The sequence below is a fragment of the Gorilla gorilla genome, chromosome 15 (assembly GCF_029281585.2).
Source record: "Gorilla gorilla gorilla isolate KB3781 chromosome 15, NHGRI_mGorGor1-v2.1_pri, whole genome shotgun sequence".
In the NCBI taxonomy this organism is placed as follows: domain Eukaryota; kingdom Metazoa; phylum Chordata; class Mammalia; order Primates; family Hominidae; genus Gorilla; species Gorilla gorilla.
In genome coordinates, this window is record NC_073239.2 from 119,185,290 (window position 1) to 119,203,590 (window position 18,301).

Below are 18,301 nucleotides of genomic sequence, written 5' to 3' on the forward strand. Positions count from 1 at the left end.
CGGCTAATTTTGTATTAGTAGAGACGGAGTTTCACCATGTTGGCCAGGCTGGTCTCAAACTCCTGGGCTCAAGTGATCTCCCCACCTCAGCCTCCCACAGGGCTGGCTGTCACTTGTTTTTAAGTTGTTAAACGTCCTCCCGGGAAGCTAAACTTAACACAGGACTGGTAGAGACGCCACCTTCCTGTGGGTGGGGCTGCCTCCTACCTGGAGCAGCACTCACCTCCACCTGGCACTCCGTGAAAGGGGAGGGAGACTCTGTGGCTGCCAGATGAGGGTGGCCCCTCTCCGTCTGTCCCCAGGCTGGGTCACCACCACTTTCTCCCTCTGCCAGGAGTAGATGACTTTTCTGTTGCCGGGGGGAAGGGACCTCCTGGTTCTGGAGATTTGTCACTTCCTGGACACCACATAGCTTGTGGAAAGCACTTTCTTAGGGTGCGTGTGGTGATGAAGGCAGAGTGTCCTGTGTGAGAGGCTTCCTTCCTCCAGACTGTCTGCGGAAGTGGGGTCGGGAACCTGCTGCCCAGCTTTCCTCCACAGCCTTGATGTGTTTGAGCCAGAAGTATGGGGCATTTGCGGGGTCCTCCACAAGTACAAACAGGGTTCTGTCCCTTTTCAGGGGTCCCAGAGGAAAAGCACTCCTATAGACTCTGAGCAGGGGCAGCTGCCACATTCCGTTTGCTTCCTGAGCTTGTCTAGGTGAACAGATTTCAGGTGGAAGTTAAGAAACGGGATGAAATGACTTGAGTGGGACAGCTTGCTTCCAGGCTTCCGGCAGCAGGGTGTGGGCGAGGCTGAAGGGCAGTTTCCGATTGTCACCCTCATTTGTGTCCACACAAGTCCAATGTGTGAGAAGGTAGCAATGTCAGCTTGAGTTAAAGGCTTGTCATTTGTAAACAGTACTCATCAGCCGAAGCCTTCTTCCATGACAGCTTAGGGTAAGTTGTATTCCCAGAGCTGAAAATGTGCACCTTCGGGGCTGCACTGTCGCCATCTTAATGTTCTTCTTCATAAATGAACGCCATACCTTGACGTAATGTAATTGCCGCTCAATAGTAAATGCAAAGAAATGGAAGTACTCTGCTGTGTAGGAGGTTAAACCCTCTTAGGTTTACCCAAGGTCACACCAGTATTGCAAAATCTGGGTGAGATTCCCCGCCCCCGCCCCCGACAGTGAGCCTCTCAGCAGGAGCCGCCCTGAAGAGCCAGATGCCCCCCCCCCCATTCTTCCTGCTGACCCTGGTGGGTTGGCCCCCACATCCCTTCTCCACACCCAGCTGCAGCCTCACGGCAAGACTACTTTGTTCTGGGGCTCCCCCGACCTCGGCCTGGGCCCCGCTGTCTCTACCTGTGGGGCCTACACATGTGGACAGCTACAGCCAGGGGGTGCCACGGTCACACCACCCACCAAAGCAAGAACCCCCCAGCAGAGGATGCCCTTTCAAAGGTGCCACTGAACTCTATCCTTGGAGACAACCCCTGGCTCCGAGGGACTGGGTATGCGGTCCAGAACTGCGGTGCCCTGGGCTCGACCCTGGCTGAAGGCGCTGAACACCTCCCACGAGGCACCTGCACCTTTGGGTCAGCAAAGCTCCAAAGAACCTGTTCTCAGGTGCTGAGAAACCACTGTCTCCCCCAAGGGCAAGGCCAGCCCTGCCCGCCCTTCTCTTGGACGGTATTGAGGCCACAGTATTGCACCCAGCAGGGTTCCAGTTCTCTAGGAATGCAACGCAGTGATCTGGATAGGAATTAAATAGATGAAGTGGAGGCTTTGCTCCCACACTGGCTTCCACATCAACAGCACCAGTTCTGACCACGTGGAGCTGCTGGCGGAGGGCGCGCATGGTGGCTGTCGCCTGTCCGGTGTTTTGCTGGATTAATGTAGACTGCTTTGTTTGCAGGGCTCATTGTCATCCCCAAGCCAGGCCAGTTCTCCAGGTGGAACTGTAGTGTAGCGACCTCACTGCTGCGCGCACAGTCTCCCGGGACTCGGACTCGAGGGAGTGACGAGGAGGAGCTCCGAGCCGTGCCTGAGCCGTGCCAGCCGGCGGACCTCAGGCGGTGGACATCGGCGATAGCCGTGTGGACGGTGACCGGCTCACTGTGCGGCGCCGTGCTCCCGCTGCTCACCCAAAGTTGTTTCCATTTTAAACCGGTCTTTTGGGGCTGCAGTAAAAAATAAGAAATGGAGTTTTCTTGCTTTTTACTCTAAAATTCAATGTAATTAAATTTCATATATATATATTATACATATATACATAGTGTAAAATAAAATGTTTCTTGGACAAGAAATCCCCTGAAATTCAGCTGTTATAGTGCTTCACTGTTTTTGCACTGATTTTTCTATACCTTAGGTGGTCAGAAGACAACCTTGAATGCACTCATAGAGAAAACTATTACTTTCTGATGTAATGTAATTCAGGAAGACAGACGCTGCAATCACAGATTTTAAAAAAATTGTTTGCACTTAAAAATAGTTGAACGCTGGTGGAAAGTTACTTTGCAGGTGGGTGTAAGGACTCATGGCCCTCTGAGGTGCGGCGTGAAGATGCCCTTTTTACCTGTTGACGTTTATTTTACGTAAAATAAACTGTTGTTTCCAATGCAATCAACTCTGTATTATATGTATAAATATTGTAATTCTGCAATTGGGGAAAATAGTTACTTCACTAGTAATTTTCATCATTTAAGAGTGATATTTCTAATTCACAAAAAAAGTTACTATTAAAACTATCTTGAATATACCGCTTGTTTATCTTCTGTTAAATTGGCTTAGTTTGTCCTGTACATTTGGGTTGAACTGGTTGGTATGGAATTGTTTTGTCTTTTTCACCCCATGTTACTTGAAGCCCCCTTATCAGTCACACTTGAGACGGGCTGTTCAAGAATATGGCTCAGGAGGGCTTGGGCTCTGTGGTCGCCTCGCAGCCTCAGCTGTCTGTGGCCACTGTGGGCAGCTGCACGTCTGCACAGGGCTTCAGGATCACGTTTCCATAGAGCTCCGAGTCCTTCTTTCGTCATTGAAAGCCTGTGACCACACATAACGTAGTTTCTACAGTGAGTATGAACATGGGACATGAACTAGCTAATCACACTGTTTACCTGAGATTTTTTTTTTTTTTTTTTTTTTTTGAGACGGAGTCTCGCTCTGTTGCCCAGGCTGGAGTGCAGTGGCACGATCTTGGCTCACTGCAAGCTCCGCCTCCCGGGTTCACGCCATCCTCCTGCCTCAGCCTCCCGAGTAGCTGGGACTACAGGCGCCCGCCACCACGCCCGGCTAATTTCTGTATTTTTAGTAGAGATGGGGTTTCACCATGTTAGCCAGGATGGTCTCGATCTCCTGACCTTGTGATCCGCCTGCCTTGGCCTCCCAAAGTGCTGGGATTACAGGCGTGAGCCACCGCGCCCGGCCTTACCTGAGATTTTTCTTACTTGGTTGAAACCAGCTCGTGAGCATCTGAGTTTAGGGCATCCCACACCTGCTCAGCGAGTTACTGGAATCCCAACAGAATGTGCAGCTACCAAGCAGAAGAATGTTTATTTTTTTAAAAAATCATATACAACTGGATCCTTTGAAAGCTTTATTTTGTGAGACTTTAAACCATGAAGTGTCTGAAACCTATTTCTCTAATTCATCACATTAAATTGGGGGCATGTCTTTACTTTCAGGCTTTTGAGGGGAGGTATGCTACATTTTCACCATTTGTATGAATGCAGCCACGGAAAACTTCACATCAGCTCAGCCCTCGGTTTAGTTTTCTTCAGAGGAGACATTAGTTACAGCTTGAGTTCTCAGCCTGCCCCACTCGAAGGCCCCAGCAGGGACTCTGGATCACGGGGCCATAAACTATGGAGTGAGTTTTCTAGAAAGAGAAATGATACAAGACATTAAGACTTGCTGTTCTAAATGAAAGCATCAGAATGGATGAATTAGACACATGCAGAGTGACCTCTGTATTAAAATAAGATATTAGCATGTTTTAGGTACTTTGGTATTTCTGTCATCTTAAAGTGTTGATTGCTAGGTGCTGTCAGTTACACAGGAAGCCAAACCCAGGAGGGCCCAAAACAGCTACAGTGAACTGCGGGTGTATTTGGAAGGCAGAAGGAACTACTTTTGAAAATAAATCTAGAATTATTTTCTGTTTAAGACAGAGTCTCACCTGTCATCCAGGCTGGAATGAAGTGGTGCGATCATAGCTCATTGTAGCCCCAACCTCCTGGGTTCAAGTGATCCTCCCATCTCAGCCTCTCGAGTAGCTGGAATCACACGTGTGTGCCACCACACCTGGGTAGTTTTTTGATATTTTGTAGAGATGGGGGTCTCCTTATGTTGCCTAGGTTGGTCTCAAACTCCTGGGCTCAAGCGATCCTCCTGCCTCAGCCTCCCAAGATGCTAGGATTACAGGTGTGAGCCACTGCACCCGGCCAAGTCTAGAATTCTTAATCCGGCCATCTTCCTGGTCATCTCCTTATTCTGTCTCCTGTTTGTGGGAAGTGGCAGGTGGAAATTTAATACCAGGACAATAATGATGTAAAGATTTGAGCAGTTTGGTCAGATGATCCAGCCGTGTCCAAAACTTTTGCTGGCCCCGAGATGGCATCACTCGAGATGGTTAGTCCTAGCTCTGCCTCGGCCCAGTCTGTCACCCTTCGCTGGTTCTGGAATGCAGTTTGCATTTGGCCATCACTGTACTAACGCTGTCAGATACGCCCCAGTTTACTCCAGATGCATGTGTGTCAGGAATAAATATTTTTATGACGCTGTTCCTAAGACTGCTCTGTAGCCAAGTGGGCCAACATGACTTCCAAAATCTAACTAACTGCCTCGTAACTGTTCCCACCACTGTCACCATGGACTCAAGCATTCAGCAGGCCCTGGGCAGATGGTAGCGAGGCAGCGTCAAGGCTGGTCATGCCCTCACTCAGGTGCCCTGGAAAGACTAGCTTCCCTGGTACGATTTGGGTTTGCTCACTTGTTGCCTTGCACTTTCTTACACTTCTGGCATTGGAGAATGCATGGGGATTAGGCCCAGAAGAAGCCAGGAAGAGGTCGGCCGTGCCAGGGGTAGGTCTAGCTGGACTCTAGCTGCCTTGTGGCAGGCTGGCTGCACCGCAGGTGTGGGGACAGCAGAGCAGGAGATGGGAGGTCACGGTCGCACTGCTGCCGCCTGTCACACGAAGGCGTGCACGTCTGACTGCCAGATGGAAATGGCTGATGGAGATGGCTGCTTACTGCTTCTCCCTGCAAGGCCTGCCCCCACCAGTGTGGGGTGTGACTGGGCTCCCCTGTGCTTCTGCCCGGTGTCTTCTTTAAGGTCAGGAGGGTGAGGTGGGTGGATGAGGGTAGGCTCACACAAGAAGGGTGACACTGTGGCCGGGCAGCACGCAGGTGCTCAGCAGAGGGTTGAGGGATGAACGTGTTTGAATGGGGAGGAGGACGGCTGAGGCCTCATCCTCGCTTCCGTTCTGGGTTCTGTGGGGATAATTCAAGCGCTTCAATTGCATTGCACAGAAGAATGGAAATAATCCGGCCAGCCAGGGTTCACGAGCTTTCCAGTTGGGGTGGCAGAGGCCCCGCCAGGGCCCCGGCAGCAGGGCAAGGTGGCCTCCTATGGGCTGAGCCAGCCTGGCCCCTCTGCCCTCAGCCCTGGCCCCCATCACAGGGCCCAGACAGACACAGGGAACCACACGCAGCTGAAGCGGCCTGGGGACCCTGGCGCCTCCTGCCAAGAGCAGGCAGGTGCAAAGGCCAAGTGCAGGGCGGGAAGTCCAAGGGTGGCTGGCAGGATTTCCCTTTTCTCCAAATCTGTAGGAAATCATCACCCTCGGAATCTCCACCCTTGGACTTGGGAAGCCGATGTGGGAACCCTGCTGTGCGCCACAAACCCCGCCGCTCCTCCATGGAGGGGGCCTGTGGAGCTGGGCTCTGGTCCCCTGCTCACCTCCAGCCTGGAGGCCCAGCTGCCCTGGGCCCTGGCGTGCCGGGCTCGACACTGCTTCAGAGCGTTTACGCCCGAGTCTAACTAAACCAGGAGGGCCTCAAGTGGTGGACCTTGGGATGGTCCTCCTCTTGCTTTAGGGACTGTTTCTTGCCTCCAGAGGGACCCCAGCCCCGCTGCCCCCACCACGAGGAGTGTGACAGTCAGGACAGGGCAGCTGGTGTCCTGGGCACCGGCATCTGCAGACCACATCTGCTTTCTCAAAAAAGCCTGCAGAAGAACTGTAAAGACTTTCCCTTCATATTTTATAGACGTAAAGGGAGTAACACGTTTCCCAAGTACACACTCAATCCGTTAACATGCCTGACCTTGAAGCCAGGCCGGGGGACAGGGCATGGCCCTCCTAGCCACCACTCCCCTACCCACAGGTCCCTCTCTTGTGACCTGCACGCCGCCCCCCCTACAGCCATCTCCCCAGCCTTCTGTCCCCCAGCCCTCCCTGCTGCTGGGCTCTGCCCACGGCCCTGGCGTCCGACTCCCCTGGGACTCCCAGGCCCTCTGTGGAGGCAGAACGGCACCACCCCCCTGCTCAGACACCTCCCCTACAGCAAGGGCAGCCCTCAAGGCTGCACCAGGGTCTCAAATGGGTTTAAAAGGAGCCCGGGGAAAGGCCTGCACCGCACCCTGCTCTGGAACATTACGGCAAGCCTCACTTCCGGACTGGAATCTGCCCTTCTTCTTGGGTTCCTTTGCCCCCATGTGGTGCAGAGCGGGCACCTGTGCCCACGGACTCGCTGCCCCACGCTCCTGGCCCTTTCCTCCTCCTCCAGCCTGCCCTCCCTCCGCGTGGCCCGGGGTCCATCTCCTGCGGCCCCGCTGTGGTGTCAGGTGGCCTGGGGCTGGGGCCGGGGCCAGGGCCACTGGAGAGCACGTGAAGGAAGGGTGTCACAGATTTGTCTCAACAGGGGAACAAGGAGGCTTAAACACTACTAGCCTGGGAAATTTAGCCTTTTTCAAAAATATCTCTTAAGTTTGGGAAGATGACAAAAAAGAAAGAAGACCCAATTACTAAGTTACTTTCCCAGATAAACAAGAGGACTTACTAGGACTTTTCTTGTGCCCAGCAGCCCGGCCAGTGCCACGGTTTCTTTGCAATGTTCCCATTCCCATCCCCATGCGGAAACAGGTTTCTCTTTCTAGGACACAAGGTGCCCAACTTATTGTTGGCACTCAGCAAACAGCTCAAAGCACCCACTGGCAGGCCGGGGGCAGGGCTCCATACTCCCCAGAGACAGCTGAGCACCAGGAGCTAAAATGACAACGTGGTCACCTTGAAGCCTATGCTCAGAAGAGACCCTTCAGGCCTGCCCTGTGCCCCACACCACCTCGCCAGGCTGGTCACTGAGGAGCACACAGGGCTCCGAGGACACGCCTGTGTGTGTTCCTTTCTGAATGGTTCTTCAAATGAAAATTAAGCCACACCAGGCCAGGCGCGGTGGCTCATGCCTGTAATCCCAGCACTTTGGGAGGCCGAGGCGGGAGGATCACCTGAAGTCGGGAGTTTGAGACCAGCCTGACCAACATGGAGAAACCCCGTCTCTACTAAAAATACAAAAAAATCAGCCGGGCGTGGTGGTGCATGCACGTAATCCCAGCTACTTAGAGGCTGAGGCGGGAGAATCCCTTGAACCCGGGAGGTGGAGGTTGCAGTGAGCCAAGATTGCGCCATTGCACTCCAACCTGGGCAATGAGCGAAACTCCGTCTCAAAAAAAAAAAAAAATTAAGCCACACCAAAGTCTTCCCCAAAAAACCAATTCCCCTCGTGTGCCCACAAAAGCTAAAATAAAGGAATGGCTGGTAAGGACACATGTTGGACTCGGAAAACATTAAAATGCAATACTGTAACGACAGCTTATTCTTTAATAAAAGTCAGGGGTGTCAGTAGCGTCACTGGTAAGACATGATGGCGCTCCACGACTGACCAGCAGCGCTGGCAAGGGACACGCAGAACCCACCTTCCAACCACGCCCAACACATCACAGAAATACCTGCTCGTTTGTTTTGATTCATATACAAAGTTACAAAGTATTTCCTGCCCCAAATTCTTAACGAAAATCAAAGAAAACCCTAGAATGCGGTGGTTTTACAAATATATTAGCCCAGAACATCCTAGGCAGCTGCGCGGGCCGCGGGTGCGGCAGGGCGCAGGGCAGCTCCCAGAGCCCCGGCCAGCGCGAAACGGACGCAGGCGCAACCCCAGCCCTCCGTGGCGTCTCAGCAGCAGATCGCCCAGGCCTGGCCCGGTCGGGCTTGGTGTTGCCTCCGAAGTCGAAGACGACGGTGCTGCTCAGTTATCTTCCGCCTTTCCGCACTATGGTGGGCAGGCGACACTGCTGCGGGGCAGGCTTAAGGTCCTTCCGCGGATCTGTCTGTCAAAGAAAAATTACAGACACAGAATTCAGTGGCGGCCTGGGCTGGGTGGAAGGGCAGCGCCGTCAGAGAAGCTGGTTCCGCGCTACCTTCTTGCTCGCAGGGATGCACTTCAAGGGTCTCAGCACCGGCACTCTTCCATTTGTTCCAGATCCAAGCACGGACTGCAGCGTGGGGCTGGAGCAAGACGACAGTCTGAGCACTCCCGAAAGCTTTAGTTTGGGCAGTTCCATGACATAGGCCGGTCCTCGTCTCTTGGGACGGTCCTCCTCTTGCTTTAGGGACTGTTTCTTGAAACAGAACAGAGGCCAGTTGGACATAAAACGCTTTCTGCTTTATGGAAATTAGGAAAAACGAAAGAGGCTCTTTTGTACTGCTTTTGCCTAATACAATTTCTTGACCATAAGATGTGACTGGGACACATCCACCAGGTCCCAGACACCCCAAGGGAGTGGCTGCCCACTAGAGTCCCACAGGGGAGGCCAAACCTTCAGGGGGAACCTGAAGAATGCCGACTGCAAGCTGAGCAGTGCGGGTGGCAAAGGGCTCGCGGGCTGTGGTGCCCACGCCTCCTGCCTCCTGCTCTAGCTCCAAGGTCTCACACCCTGATCTGCCTGTCGCCTGGTTTTGGGTGGCTTGTGAGCTAAGGATGGTTTTACATTTGGGGTTTTTTGTTTGTTTGTTTGTTTGTTTTTTGAGACACGGTGTTTGTTGCTCTGTAGCGCAGACTGGAGTGCAGTGGTGCAATCTTGGCTCACTGTAGCCTCAGCTTCCTAGGCTCAGGCGATCCTCCTGCCTCAGCCTCCCAAGTAGCTGGGACCAAAGGCACGCACCACACCCAGCTAATTTTTAAAACAGATGGGGTGGTGGGGCAGTGGTCTTGCCTACGTTGCCCAGGCTGGTCTCAAACTCCTGGCCTCAAGTGATCCTACCTTGGCCTCCCTAAGCACTGGGTTTACAGGTGTGAGCCACCGTACCCACCCGGTTATTTTTAATGATTGAAAAAAAAATGTTTCATGGCATGTGAAAATTATGTGAAATTCAAATTTTAGTATCCCCAGTTCTACTGGAATGCAGCCCCTATGTGGTTCATGTGTTGCCTCCAGCTCATTTCACACTGCAGCAAAGCGGGGAGTGTAACGAACACCCCACGGCCACGGGGCCTAAAATATTTCCTATCAGGCCCTTAGAGAAAAGCATGCCGACCTCGGATGTGACTGAGGGTGGGGACTTGGGTGAATGCCGGCCAAGAGTGACATCAAGGGTTTGAAGCAGACCCTCTGTCCAGGAGGGAGCGGAGGCAGAGCTGGGACAGTAGTGAGGAGGCCATCTGTGGTGACGTAGGCAAGGTGAGGAGGATGTAGGAGGCAAGAAGGCGAAGCCCCTGTGGGATGAAGGAAGGGTCCACGGGGGGCCTGGGCAGTTGATGGAGTTGCCTCCCCCGGAGGGAAGGCCATGGGAAGCCACAGGGAAAAAGCACGTTTGGGGAAAGATCAGGAGAAGGGGTTTCAGCAAGTTTGTCTTTCGGACATTCAAGTGGAGCTGTCAAATCGGGGGGCCAACGGGACACAGGAGCCTGGCTTTCTGGAGAGCAGCCTGACTGCAGCTCTGGGTTCCCAGCTCCCAAGCGGTCAGGGAGCACTCAGTAAAGGCTGGGAGGAGCGAGTGACGTACGGACGACCGAACAGATGAATGATGGAAGAGCACACTGTCACACTGTTGGGGTGCCAGCCCAGAACTGGGAGACTGGTGCGACCCTGCCAGCAGGTGACACAGGGCTGCACCAGGCTAGGATGCCACACGGTAGGTGGGAAGGTGAAGGCACTGAGGAGCGAAGCTGGCATTTCTCAACCGAAAATGTGCACAGCCTCTGCTGATGGGACGAAGTGCTCATCTGGAGCCAGGCAGAGACAGTGACTTGAGACCTGTCACCGGCTGGGTGGGTGACTCGGGCCTAGGACTTGGGGCCTGTCACTGGCTGGGTGGGTGACTTGGGCCAGCATTGCATCTTCTTGGTGCCTCCCTCCAGGGCCGTTCTGAGGGGCGATGTCTGCACGGTGCTTTGGCATAGAACCTGGCACCTGCATATGGTCATCAGGACAGACACAAAAGTTCATGCAAACATCCCCTCTCTGGGCCTGCTCACATGGGATATTCGTCATCAATTCTTAGCTACTGGGGCAGAAAGGGCTTGAGCAAATAGAACTGGGGTCCCTGATGTCCCAACACATGGAGCCATCAACTCGCATGCTGTTCAGGCCTTGACTGACAATGTGGTCTGCCACAGCCTCCACAGGTGGCGTCCTCCTGAGAGAGACACAGGCCACCTGAGGGCATCCAGTCCCGGCTGAACTAGGCAGTCTCCGGCTCCGATTTCGCTTAGTACCTGCTTTCTGCCCTCCTTGGAAATCTGGCAGCTGTTACTGAGTGGTTCCAGTGCCACAGGGTGCTCCGGAAAGCCAGCTTTGCTGTGGCTGCCCAGAGCCCGCTTCTCTGTTTTCCTACGGGGAAGGAGAAGAGAATGGAGCAGCTCCACTGAGAGCCCGCAGAGCACACGGCCTATTGGCTTCTTTGTCTCCAATTTGTCTACTGTGTGAGTTGTCACTAGCTCTTCTCTTCCGCCTGAGCTGTAGTCAGGAGCCTTTTTTTTTTCTTTTCTGTCTCAGCCTGACAGTCTCTGGGCCAGGAACAGAGCTGCCTCCATGAACCAGAAGCGCTGCCTACCCAGGGACTCGCAGTTTCAGATCAAACTGTCACCTCCACAGTTAGGCAAACAGGAGTGTCCAGAGGTCCGGAATTAGGTGACCTCAGGGCAGACAGGTCTTAGATTCACATTCAGCAGGTACTTCCAGCGCCAGGTGACATCCAAAGTGCTCTACCATCTCAGAATGCATCCTGTTCACACCATTTACAAGGGCCGCACACCAGGCTCTTCTAGAAGGCTTACTACCTGTAGCCTTGGCATCAACCCCTCTTTCTCCTGCCATGGAGCTGCTAACATCCTCATTTTGGGGAGGATACACCAGAACGCAGCACGGTGTGGGCCCCAAGAGGCCCTGACCACTCTTCAGGATAGAGAGCGCGATTCCCAAGAACCAGGGGCCCTCCAGAGGGAAGTCCCTTGCCCCACCATGTGCCCATGGGCCTCATTTGCCAGGCCCCGCATCTGCCCCACCGAAGCCACGAGAGTGCCTACCTCTGTTCTTGGAAGTAGGGGTGCTGCAGGGCCTGGTGGGCGGCGATTCTCTCATCGGGATCATAGGCCACCATTGCGTGCAGGAGGGAGAGGCATTGTGGGGACAAACTGGTTGTCAGTAGAGGTATTCCTGATCCCTTTTTAAAAGGAAAATCAAAATTCATAGCTCTCGACCTGTATTAAAAACCCAATGATAATAAATGGTCATGCTGTCACCGAGCGCACCGGCGGTCCACTGTCACAACTAAGGGCCCTGTGTGGTGGGGAATGGTTTACGACTGCAGAGTCTACACCTGTCCCAGCCCACAGAACGTGCACCACCAAGAGGGACCCCTGATGTAAATGATGGGCTCTGTGTAGTAATGAGATATCCACAGTTCATCGACCGTAACAAACACACCACTCGAGGCAGGTGCTGACGACAGGGGAGGCTGTGTGCACGTGGGGACAGGGCTCTATGGAAACCTAAAACTGCTCTTAAAAAAATCTATTTAAAAATAGTCTATTATAAAGGGGGGGATCTGTTATGCTATAAGTGTAAGAAAACTACCTTTCCTATAAAAGATTAATATCACCTTCCCGCATGAGAAGAATGAAATAAAATTTAACAAAAAAAGAAGAGTCCAAAATTGTTGCCACCTTCTCCCTCCCTGGGATGTGGGGGCTGCTGGGTGCTACTTGCCCCCTCAGCCCACAGGCCCTCCCTGGGAAGTCCCAACTCCCCAGCCTCAGCTTCATCAGAATGACCCTAAGAGTCCGGGAACACCTCTTCCAGGCGTCGATCCCGCCAGCAGGGCTGTGGAGGGCTGCAGAAAGCCCTCACCACCTATGCTCTGTGCTTGGGGAACGTTTCCACCCAAAGGCTTCTAAGTCCTGTTTAAATTACTCAGGGAACACAGCCTGACTCCCCAGCCCTCAGAAAGCCTGTGACAAATCTTTCTGTGATGCTCAAGGAAGAGCTCACCTTTGAGACCACTTAAAGTGATGGGCTCTGTCTGAGCAGCCACTCACTGGCCCTCAAGTGAACTTGAAGCCCTGTAGTCGGCCAAAGGAGCTCGTGAGAGGGGTTTGAGGGAGGCACAGGGAGGGGCTTGCCCTGCTGCAGGTCCTAGCAGGGGAGTGAGTCCACGTCCACTCTCAGAACACAATACTTACTGTTTGAACTTGGTGAGGGTCTTCTGAGCAGGTGTGCCGATGACATCGTGGATTTTTGAGATCTGGTCCAGTTCATTTACTCCAGGAAAGAGGGGCTGCAGACTGGAAGGGCACAAGGGGCACTGTGGTCAGTGTTAGGGCAGAGCCAGCAGACCTCACCAATTACAAACCATCTGGACCGCACAAGGGGAGATTGTAGGAAGCATAAACAAACTTTACCTACACCCTTCTGTAAGTTCCTGCTGTTCATCTAGCTGCTACCATAAACATCACAAGGTGATATGTGGCAAAATTAACCAGCAAACAACCCCGGGATGTGACCGTACCGAAGAACTCCCTCAAACTCCCTTCCCCAATATAAACCCCTCAATCTGTAAGCTTGGGGCTGCTTCCTCTGACTGTTAAGCGGCCGGTGGCAGGTTAATAAAAACTTGCTTGCCTGACTTTGGGTCAATTTTTCCTTTCTCTCGGCTGACCTAACATTCTGGTGCTGAAACCCGGGAAGGGGGATAGACTCTGGCCAGGACTCGCTCACTATCAATCTCTCTCTCTCTCTCTCTCTCTCCCTCCCCTATCACCCCTCTCCTGGCCAATCTCCCCTTCCCCGAACCTGCCTAAGACCCAGAGAATCTCCTAGACTCTCCCATTGCTGGTGACTTCATCTACCATCAAAGCCTCCGCCAGCGTGAGTAAAAAGAGACTGTTGCCATTCCCTGGAACTCTTGACCATCCATCTCTCATTTCCGAAAGACCCAGCGCTGGGCCAAGAGCTTCCTCCAGCCTCCAGGCCTCTGGTTCCTCCGTTTCAGGGACGCCTGACACGGCGGTTACCTCCTCTATTCCTGACAAGTTCCGCGGGAAAGGGGACGTCACCGGCAGTCTCTTCTTCCTCTACCCGCCTCCCTTCCATTCACTATGGGAGTCTCTCAGTCTATTCCTCCTAAAACTACCCCCCTTGGGTGCCTCCTACACAATCTGTATACTCTTGGCCTCCGTTCAGAAATCTGCCCTAAAAGGCTTATCTTTTACTGTAACACCACATGGCCTCAATACAAATCAGACCATGGCTCCCAATGGCCTCAAAATGGCACTTTCGATTCCGACGTGCTCAGAGACTTAGACAACTTTTGCCACCGCAGTGGGAAGTGGTCTGAGATTCCTCATGTTCAGGCTTTCTTTACTCTCTGTAGTCATCCCTCCCTCTGCCAGTCCCGCTGTACTTTTCAAATTCTCCTCGCCTGCTCCAAACCCGACTCACCTCCTGCTCCCCTCATCCCAATAGCCCCAGTGGACGACTTCTCCTTCTTTGATCCCGCTGATTTCTCCCCTCCTCGACAACATCCTAATCCTCCACCGGAACAGCATGACCCCCCACCGTATGCCTCTGCTCCGGCTCTACCTCTCTCTCCCCTTCTCTCCAACCACCCCACCTCCGACTCTGAGTCCTCCCCATCTCCACCCCTTACTCCTTCTCGAGCCCAACACGCCCAGCAGCCTGCTCCCTTGCTTCTTCTCCGGGAAGTGGCATGGGCCGAAGGGATGGTCCGTGTCCACGTCCCCTTTTCCCTCACTAATGTCTCCCAAATTGAGAAACGTCCAGGTCCTTCTCCGATCCCGACACTTATATCAAAGAATTTAAATATCTCACCCAGTCTTACGAACTTACTTGGCATGATCTCTATATTATTTTGTCTTCTACCCTCCTTCTGGAAGAAAAGGAAAGAGTGTGGCTTGCAGCCCAGGCCCATGCCGATGACCTCCATCGGCAAGATCCTACTAGGCCAGTAGGGGCCGCTGCAGTTCCCTGAGAAGAGCGTACCTGGGCGTATCAACCCACAGGCCCCTGCCAGACCTCCTGTAATCGTATGATTACTTGCCTCATTGCAGGCCTTAACAAAACTGCCCATAAGGCTGTAAATTTCGAAAAACTCAAAGGAATCTCCCAAAAGGCCAATGAAAACCCTGCTCAATTCCTTTCTCGCCTTACAGAGACTCTCCAAAAATACACGCGTGTCGATCCCGCCTCCCGGGAAGGAACTATTGTTCTTAACATCCATTTTATTTCCCAATCTGCCCCCGACATCTGGCGCAAACTTAAAAAGGCTGAAGATGCCCCTCAGACCCCACAACGAGACCTCCTTAACTTCGCTTTCAAAGTCTTTAATAACAGGGATGAGCAAAATAAATTAGATAAAGCCCAAAGAGATCGTGCTAAATACCAGCTTCTAGCAGCGGCTGTCCATCAACCCAGCCGTATCACCCAAGGGCACAAAAGACCCGATAGCAGCAACCCTCCGGGCCTTGTTTTAAGTGTGGCAAAGAAGGCCACTGGGCATGGGCGTATCCTAACCCTCGAGTGCCAAAGAGTCCTTGTCCAGTGTGCCAGCAGACAGGCCACTGGAAGTCCGACTGTCCTCTCAACAGACAGACAAGCCTGCTCCTCAGAGCCACCACCCCTTTAACAAGACAAAAAGTGAAGAATCGCTTGCATTCCCGCAGCTCCTCGGCCTAGCCACTGAAGACTGACCGGGCCCAGGGCCCCCGGCCCCATCTGCCATCACTGCATTGGAGCCCAGGGTAACTCTGCGAGTAGCAGGTAAGCCGATCTCTTTTTTAATTGATAGCGGGGCCACCTACTCAGCTTTGCCTGAAGTTTCAGGACCCACCCATCCCTCTCAGGTCTCAGTTGTGGGGGCTGATGGACTCATCTTGCGTCCACGCGCCACCAGACCCCTTACTTGCTCTCTGTTTGATACTGTTTGCTCACACTCTTTCCTTATCATGCCTCGTTGCCCTACCCCCATCCTAGGCCAAATTCAAATTCAAATTTTGGCCAAATTCAAAGCTTCTATCACCTTTTTCTCCCTCCCTCAACCGGAGTCCCTCCTACTCCTCTCTGCGAGTCCAGCCCCTGACCCCTCTCCCCAGTACCCACTTCCCACCTCTTTTGTAAACCCAATAGGGTGGGACACCACCACCCCTTCCCTAGCTGCTCACCATGACCCCATCAAAATCCAGTTAAAAGACCTCTGTAAATTTCCCAGCATCCCCAAAAACTCTATTTCCCTAACCCACCAAAAAGGCTTACAGCCCATCACAAACAAGCTCTGTTCACGCCGTCTTCTTAGGCCAACACGTTCTTCATATAACACCGACATCCTCCCGGTTAAAAAATCAGACGGCTCATACCGACTCCTGCAAGACCTCCGAGCCATCAGTCAGGCTGTCTTTCCTATTCATCCCATAGTCCCTAACCCCTATACACTTCTGTGTCTCATTCCCTCCAACACCACCTGCTACACTGCTATTGACCTAAAAGATGACTTTTTTACTATTCCCCTGCACCCTGATTCCCAAAACCTCTTTGCTTTCACCTGGACCGACCTTGACACCCTCCAGTCACAACAACTAACCTGGACTGTCCTCCCTCAAGGCTTCAGAGATAACCCTCATTTCTTTGGACAAGCTTTAGCTCAAGATCTCACTTCCTTAAACCTTTTCCCTAGCCGTCTCCTTCAATATGTGGACAATCTTCTCCTTTGCAGCCCCTCTCTAGAAGACTCTCAAACTCACACAGTTACTCTCTTAAAACTTTCTCTCCATCAAAGGGTATAGAGTCTCCCCCTCCAAAGCTCAACTTTCCACCTCCACAGTAACTTACCTAGGAGTTCAACTTTCCCCTGGGACCCGGGCTATGACCCCTGCCCTAGCAGCACTAATAGATAATCTGCCCTCGCCCTCCTCCAAAAGCGAAGTTCTTTCCTTCCTAGACCTAGCAGGCTTTTTTAGAATATGGATTCCCAACTTTTCCCTCCTAGCTCACCCGTTCTATGAAGCAGCCAAAGACCCTCTCAGTGAGCCTCTAAATCCCTCGCGTAACATACTCCCCAACTTCTGCAAACTTCAAACCGCTCTTGTCACTGCACCAGCTCTGTCCTTACCTGGTATCTCCCAACCTCTCACACTCTATACTGCCGAAAGATGAGGAGTAGCCCTCGGTGTCTTAGGGCAACAGAAAGGAGACCCTCCTTCCTTTGCCCCTGTAGCCTACCTCTCTAAACAGTTAGACAACACAGTCAGAGGATGGCCAACCTGTCTTAGAATGCTAGCAGCAGCGGCCACTTTAGCTCTAAGCAGGAAACTAACATTCAGTCAAAATACCACCATCTACAGTCCTCATAATCTACAGGATATCCTCTCCTCCCGAGCATGAGGCTCCCTCCTTTCCGGATTCAATTACTCCATGCCCTCTATCAAAAATCCTGAATTCGGTCTTGCCAAAAGTGCTCCCTTCAACCCAGCATCCTTACTCTCTGTATCTTCTTCCCTTCCTACTCATTCTTGCACTGACGTCCTAGATCACCTGCAGCCACACTTTCCTAACATTTCCTCCGAGCCTCTCACCAACCCCGATGACCAGCTATTTATAGATGGCCCCCCTTCTGGGCCCACTGGCTCCCCCAAAATTGCTGGGTATGCAGTTGTTTCCCTTGACCGAGTAATTGAAGCTAAGCCCCTACCTCCAGGAACCTCCTCTCAAAAAGCAGAATTCATAGCTCTCACCAGAGCCCTAACCCTTTCCAAAGGCAAACGAGTCAACACTTACACAGACTCCAAAGATGTATATCACATTCTTCATTCCCACGCCACCATCTGGCAAGAGAGGGGATTCCTTACTGCCAAAGTGACCCTATCACTAACCGCCCCCTTATTTACCAACTCCTTCAAGCCGCACATCTCCCAACTGAGGCAGGAGTTATACACTGTTGGGGACATCACACAGGAACAGATAAAATCTCAAGAGGCAACAGAAAGACCAATGGGGCAGCAAAAGAAGCCTCCCTTTCTTCCGCTCCTGCCTCCCTCCTCCTCATTACCCCTGCAGTCCAACCTCAGTACTCCCCCACTGAAAAAGCCTCATTACTACAACAAGGAGCCTTCCTCCAGGCAGACTGGATAGATAAGGACCAGAAGCTAGACCTTCCCCAGGGCCAAACCGACAAAATCCTGACATCTCTCCACCAATCCTTCCATATTGGTGCATGTCCCCTATATCTCCTCCTCCGCCCATATTTCTTCTCCCCTCACCTATTTACCTCACTAAAAAGTATAACTTCAAAATGTCATATATGCTCTGTCACCTCCTCTCAAGGAGCCCTCCATTCCCCATCTATTCCTACACACCAGCTAAGAGGAACACTCCCAGGGGAAGACTGGCAAATAGACTTCACCCACATGCCTCCCGTCAAAAACACAAGACTACTTCTCACTCTTATAGACATCTTCTCTGGATGGGGGGAGGCATTTCCTACCTCTTCAGAAAAAGCCACAGTAGTCTCCCAGATCCCTACAAGAGAAATCATCCCTAGCTTTGGTCTCCCTCGCTCCAATCAATCAGACAATGGCCCTGGCTTCATTTCCCAAATCACCCAACAGCTCTCCCGGTCCCTCGGCATCCAGTGGCACCTCCATATCCCATATCGACCCCAATCATCAGGATAAGTCGAAAGGGCAAATGGAATCCTTAACACTCAGTTGATCAAACTCACTCTAGAAGTCCAGAGGCTCTGGACTTCC

At 52.5% G+C, this 18,301-nt stretch overlaps 2 protein-coding genes across 19 annotated transcripts in view; one reads left to right on the plus strand and one right to left on the minus strand.

Moving 5' to 3' along the window:
• The window catches only part of WDR20 (WD repeat domain 20), an 83,729-nt gene extending 81,427 nt beyond the window's left edge, over nt 1-2,302 (plus strand). For 4 of the 5 annotated variants that reach the window (XM_004055711.3, XM_019009891.3, XM_004055715.5 and 1 more), the window contains one exon: nt 1,902-2,302. In XM_004055711.3, the coding sequence (XP_004055759.1) occupies nt 1,902-1,955 (54 nt within the window). In that variant the 3' untranslated portion in view covers nt 1,956-2,302. The other variant, XM_031001965.3, reaches the window with a different exon arrangement.
• Nucleotides 2,303-7,829: 5,527 nt separating this feature from the next.
• Nucleotides 7,830-18,301, minus strand: part of MOK (MOK protein kinase) — a 75,581-nt gene continuing 65,109 nt past the window's right edge. For all 14 annotated transcript variants that reach the window (XM_004055725.5, XM_031001966.3, XM_019009897.3 and 11 more), the window contains 5 exons: nt 12,725-12,826; nt 11,570-11,743; nt 10,760-10,874; nt 8,463-8,663; nt 7,830-8,372 (listed from right to left, as the gene is read on the minus strand). In XM_004055725.5, the coding sequence (XP_004055773.1) occupies nt 8,295-8,372; nt 8,463-8,663; nt 10,760-10,874; nt 11,570-11,743; nt 12,725-12,826 (670 nt within the window). In that variant the 3' untranslated portion in view covers nt 7,830-8,294. The remainder of the gene's footprint in view (nt 8,373-8,462; nt 8,664-10,759; nt 10,875-11,569; nt 11,744-12,724; nt 12,827-18,301) is intronic.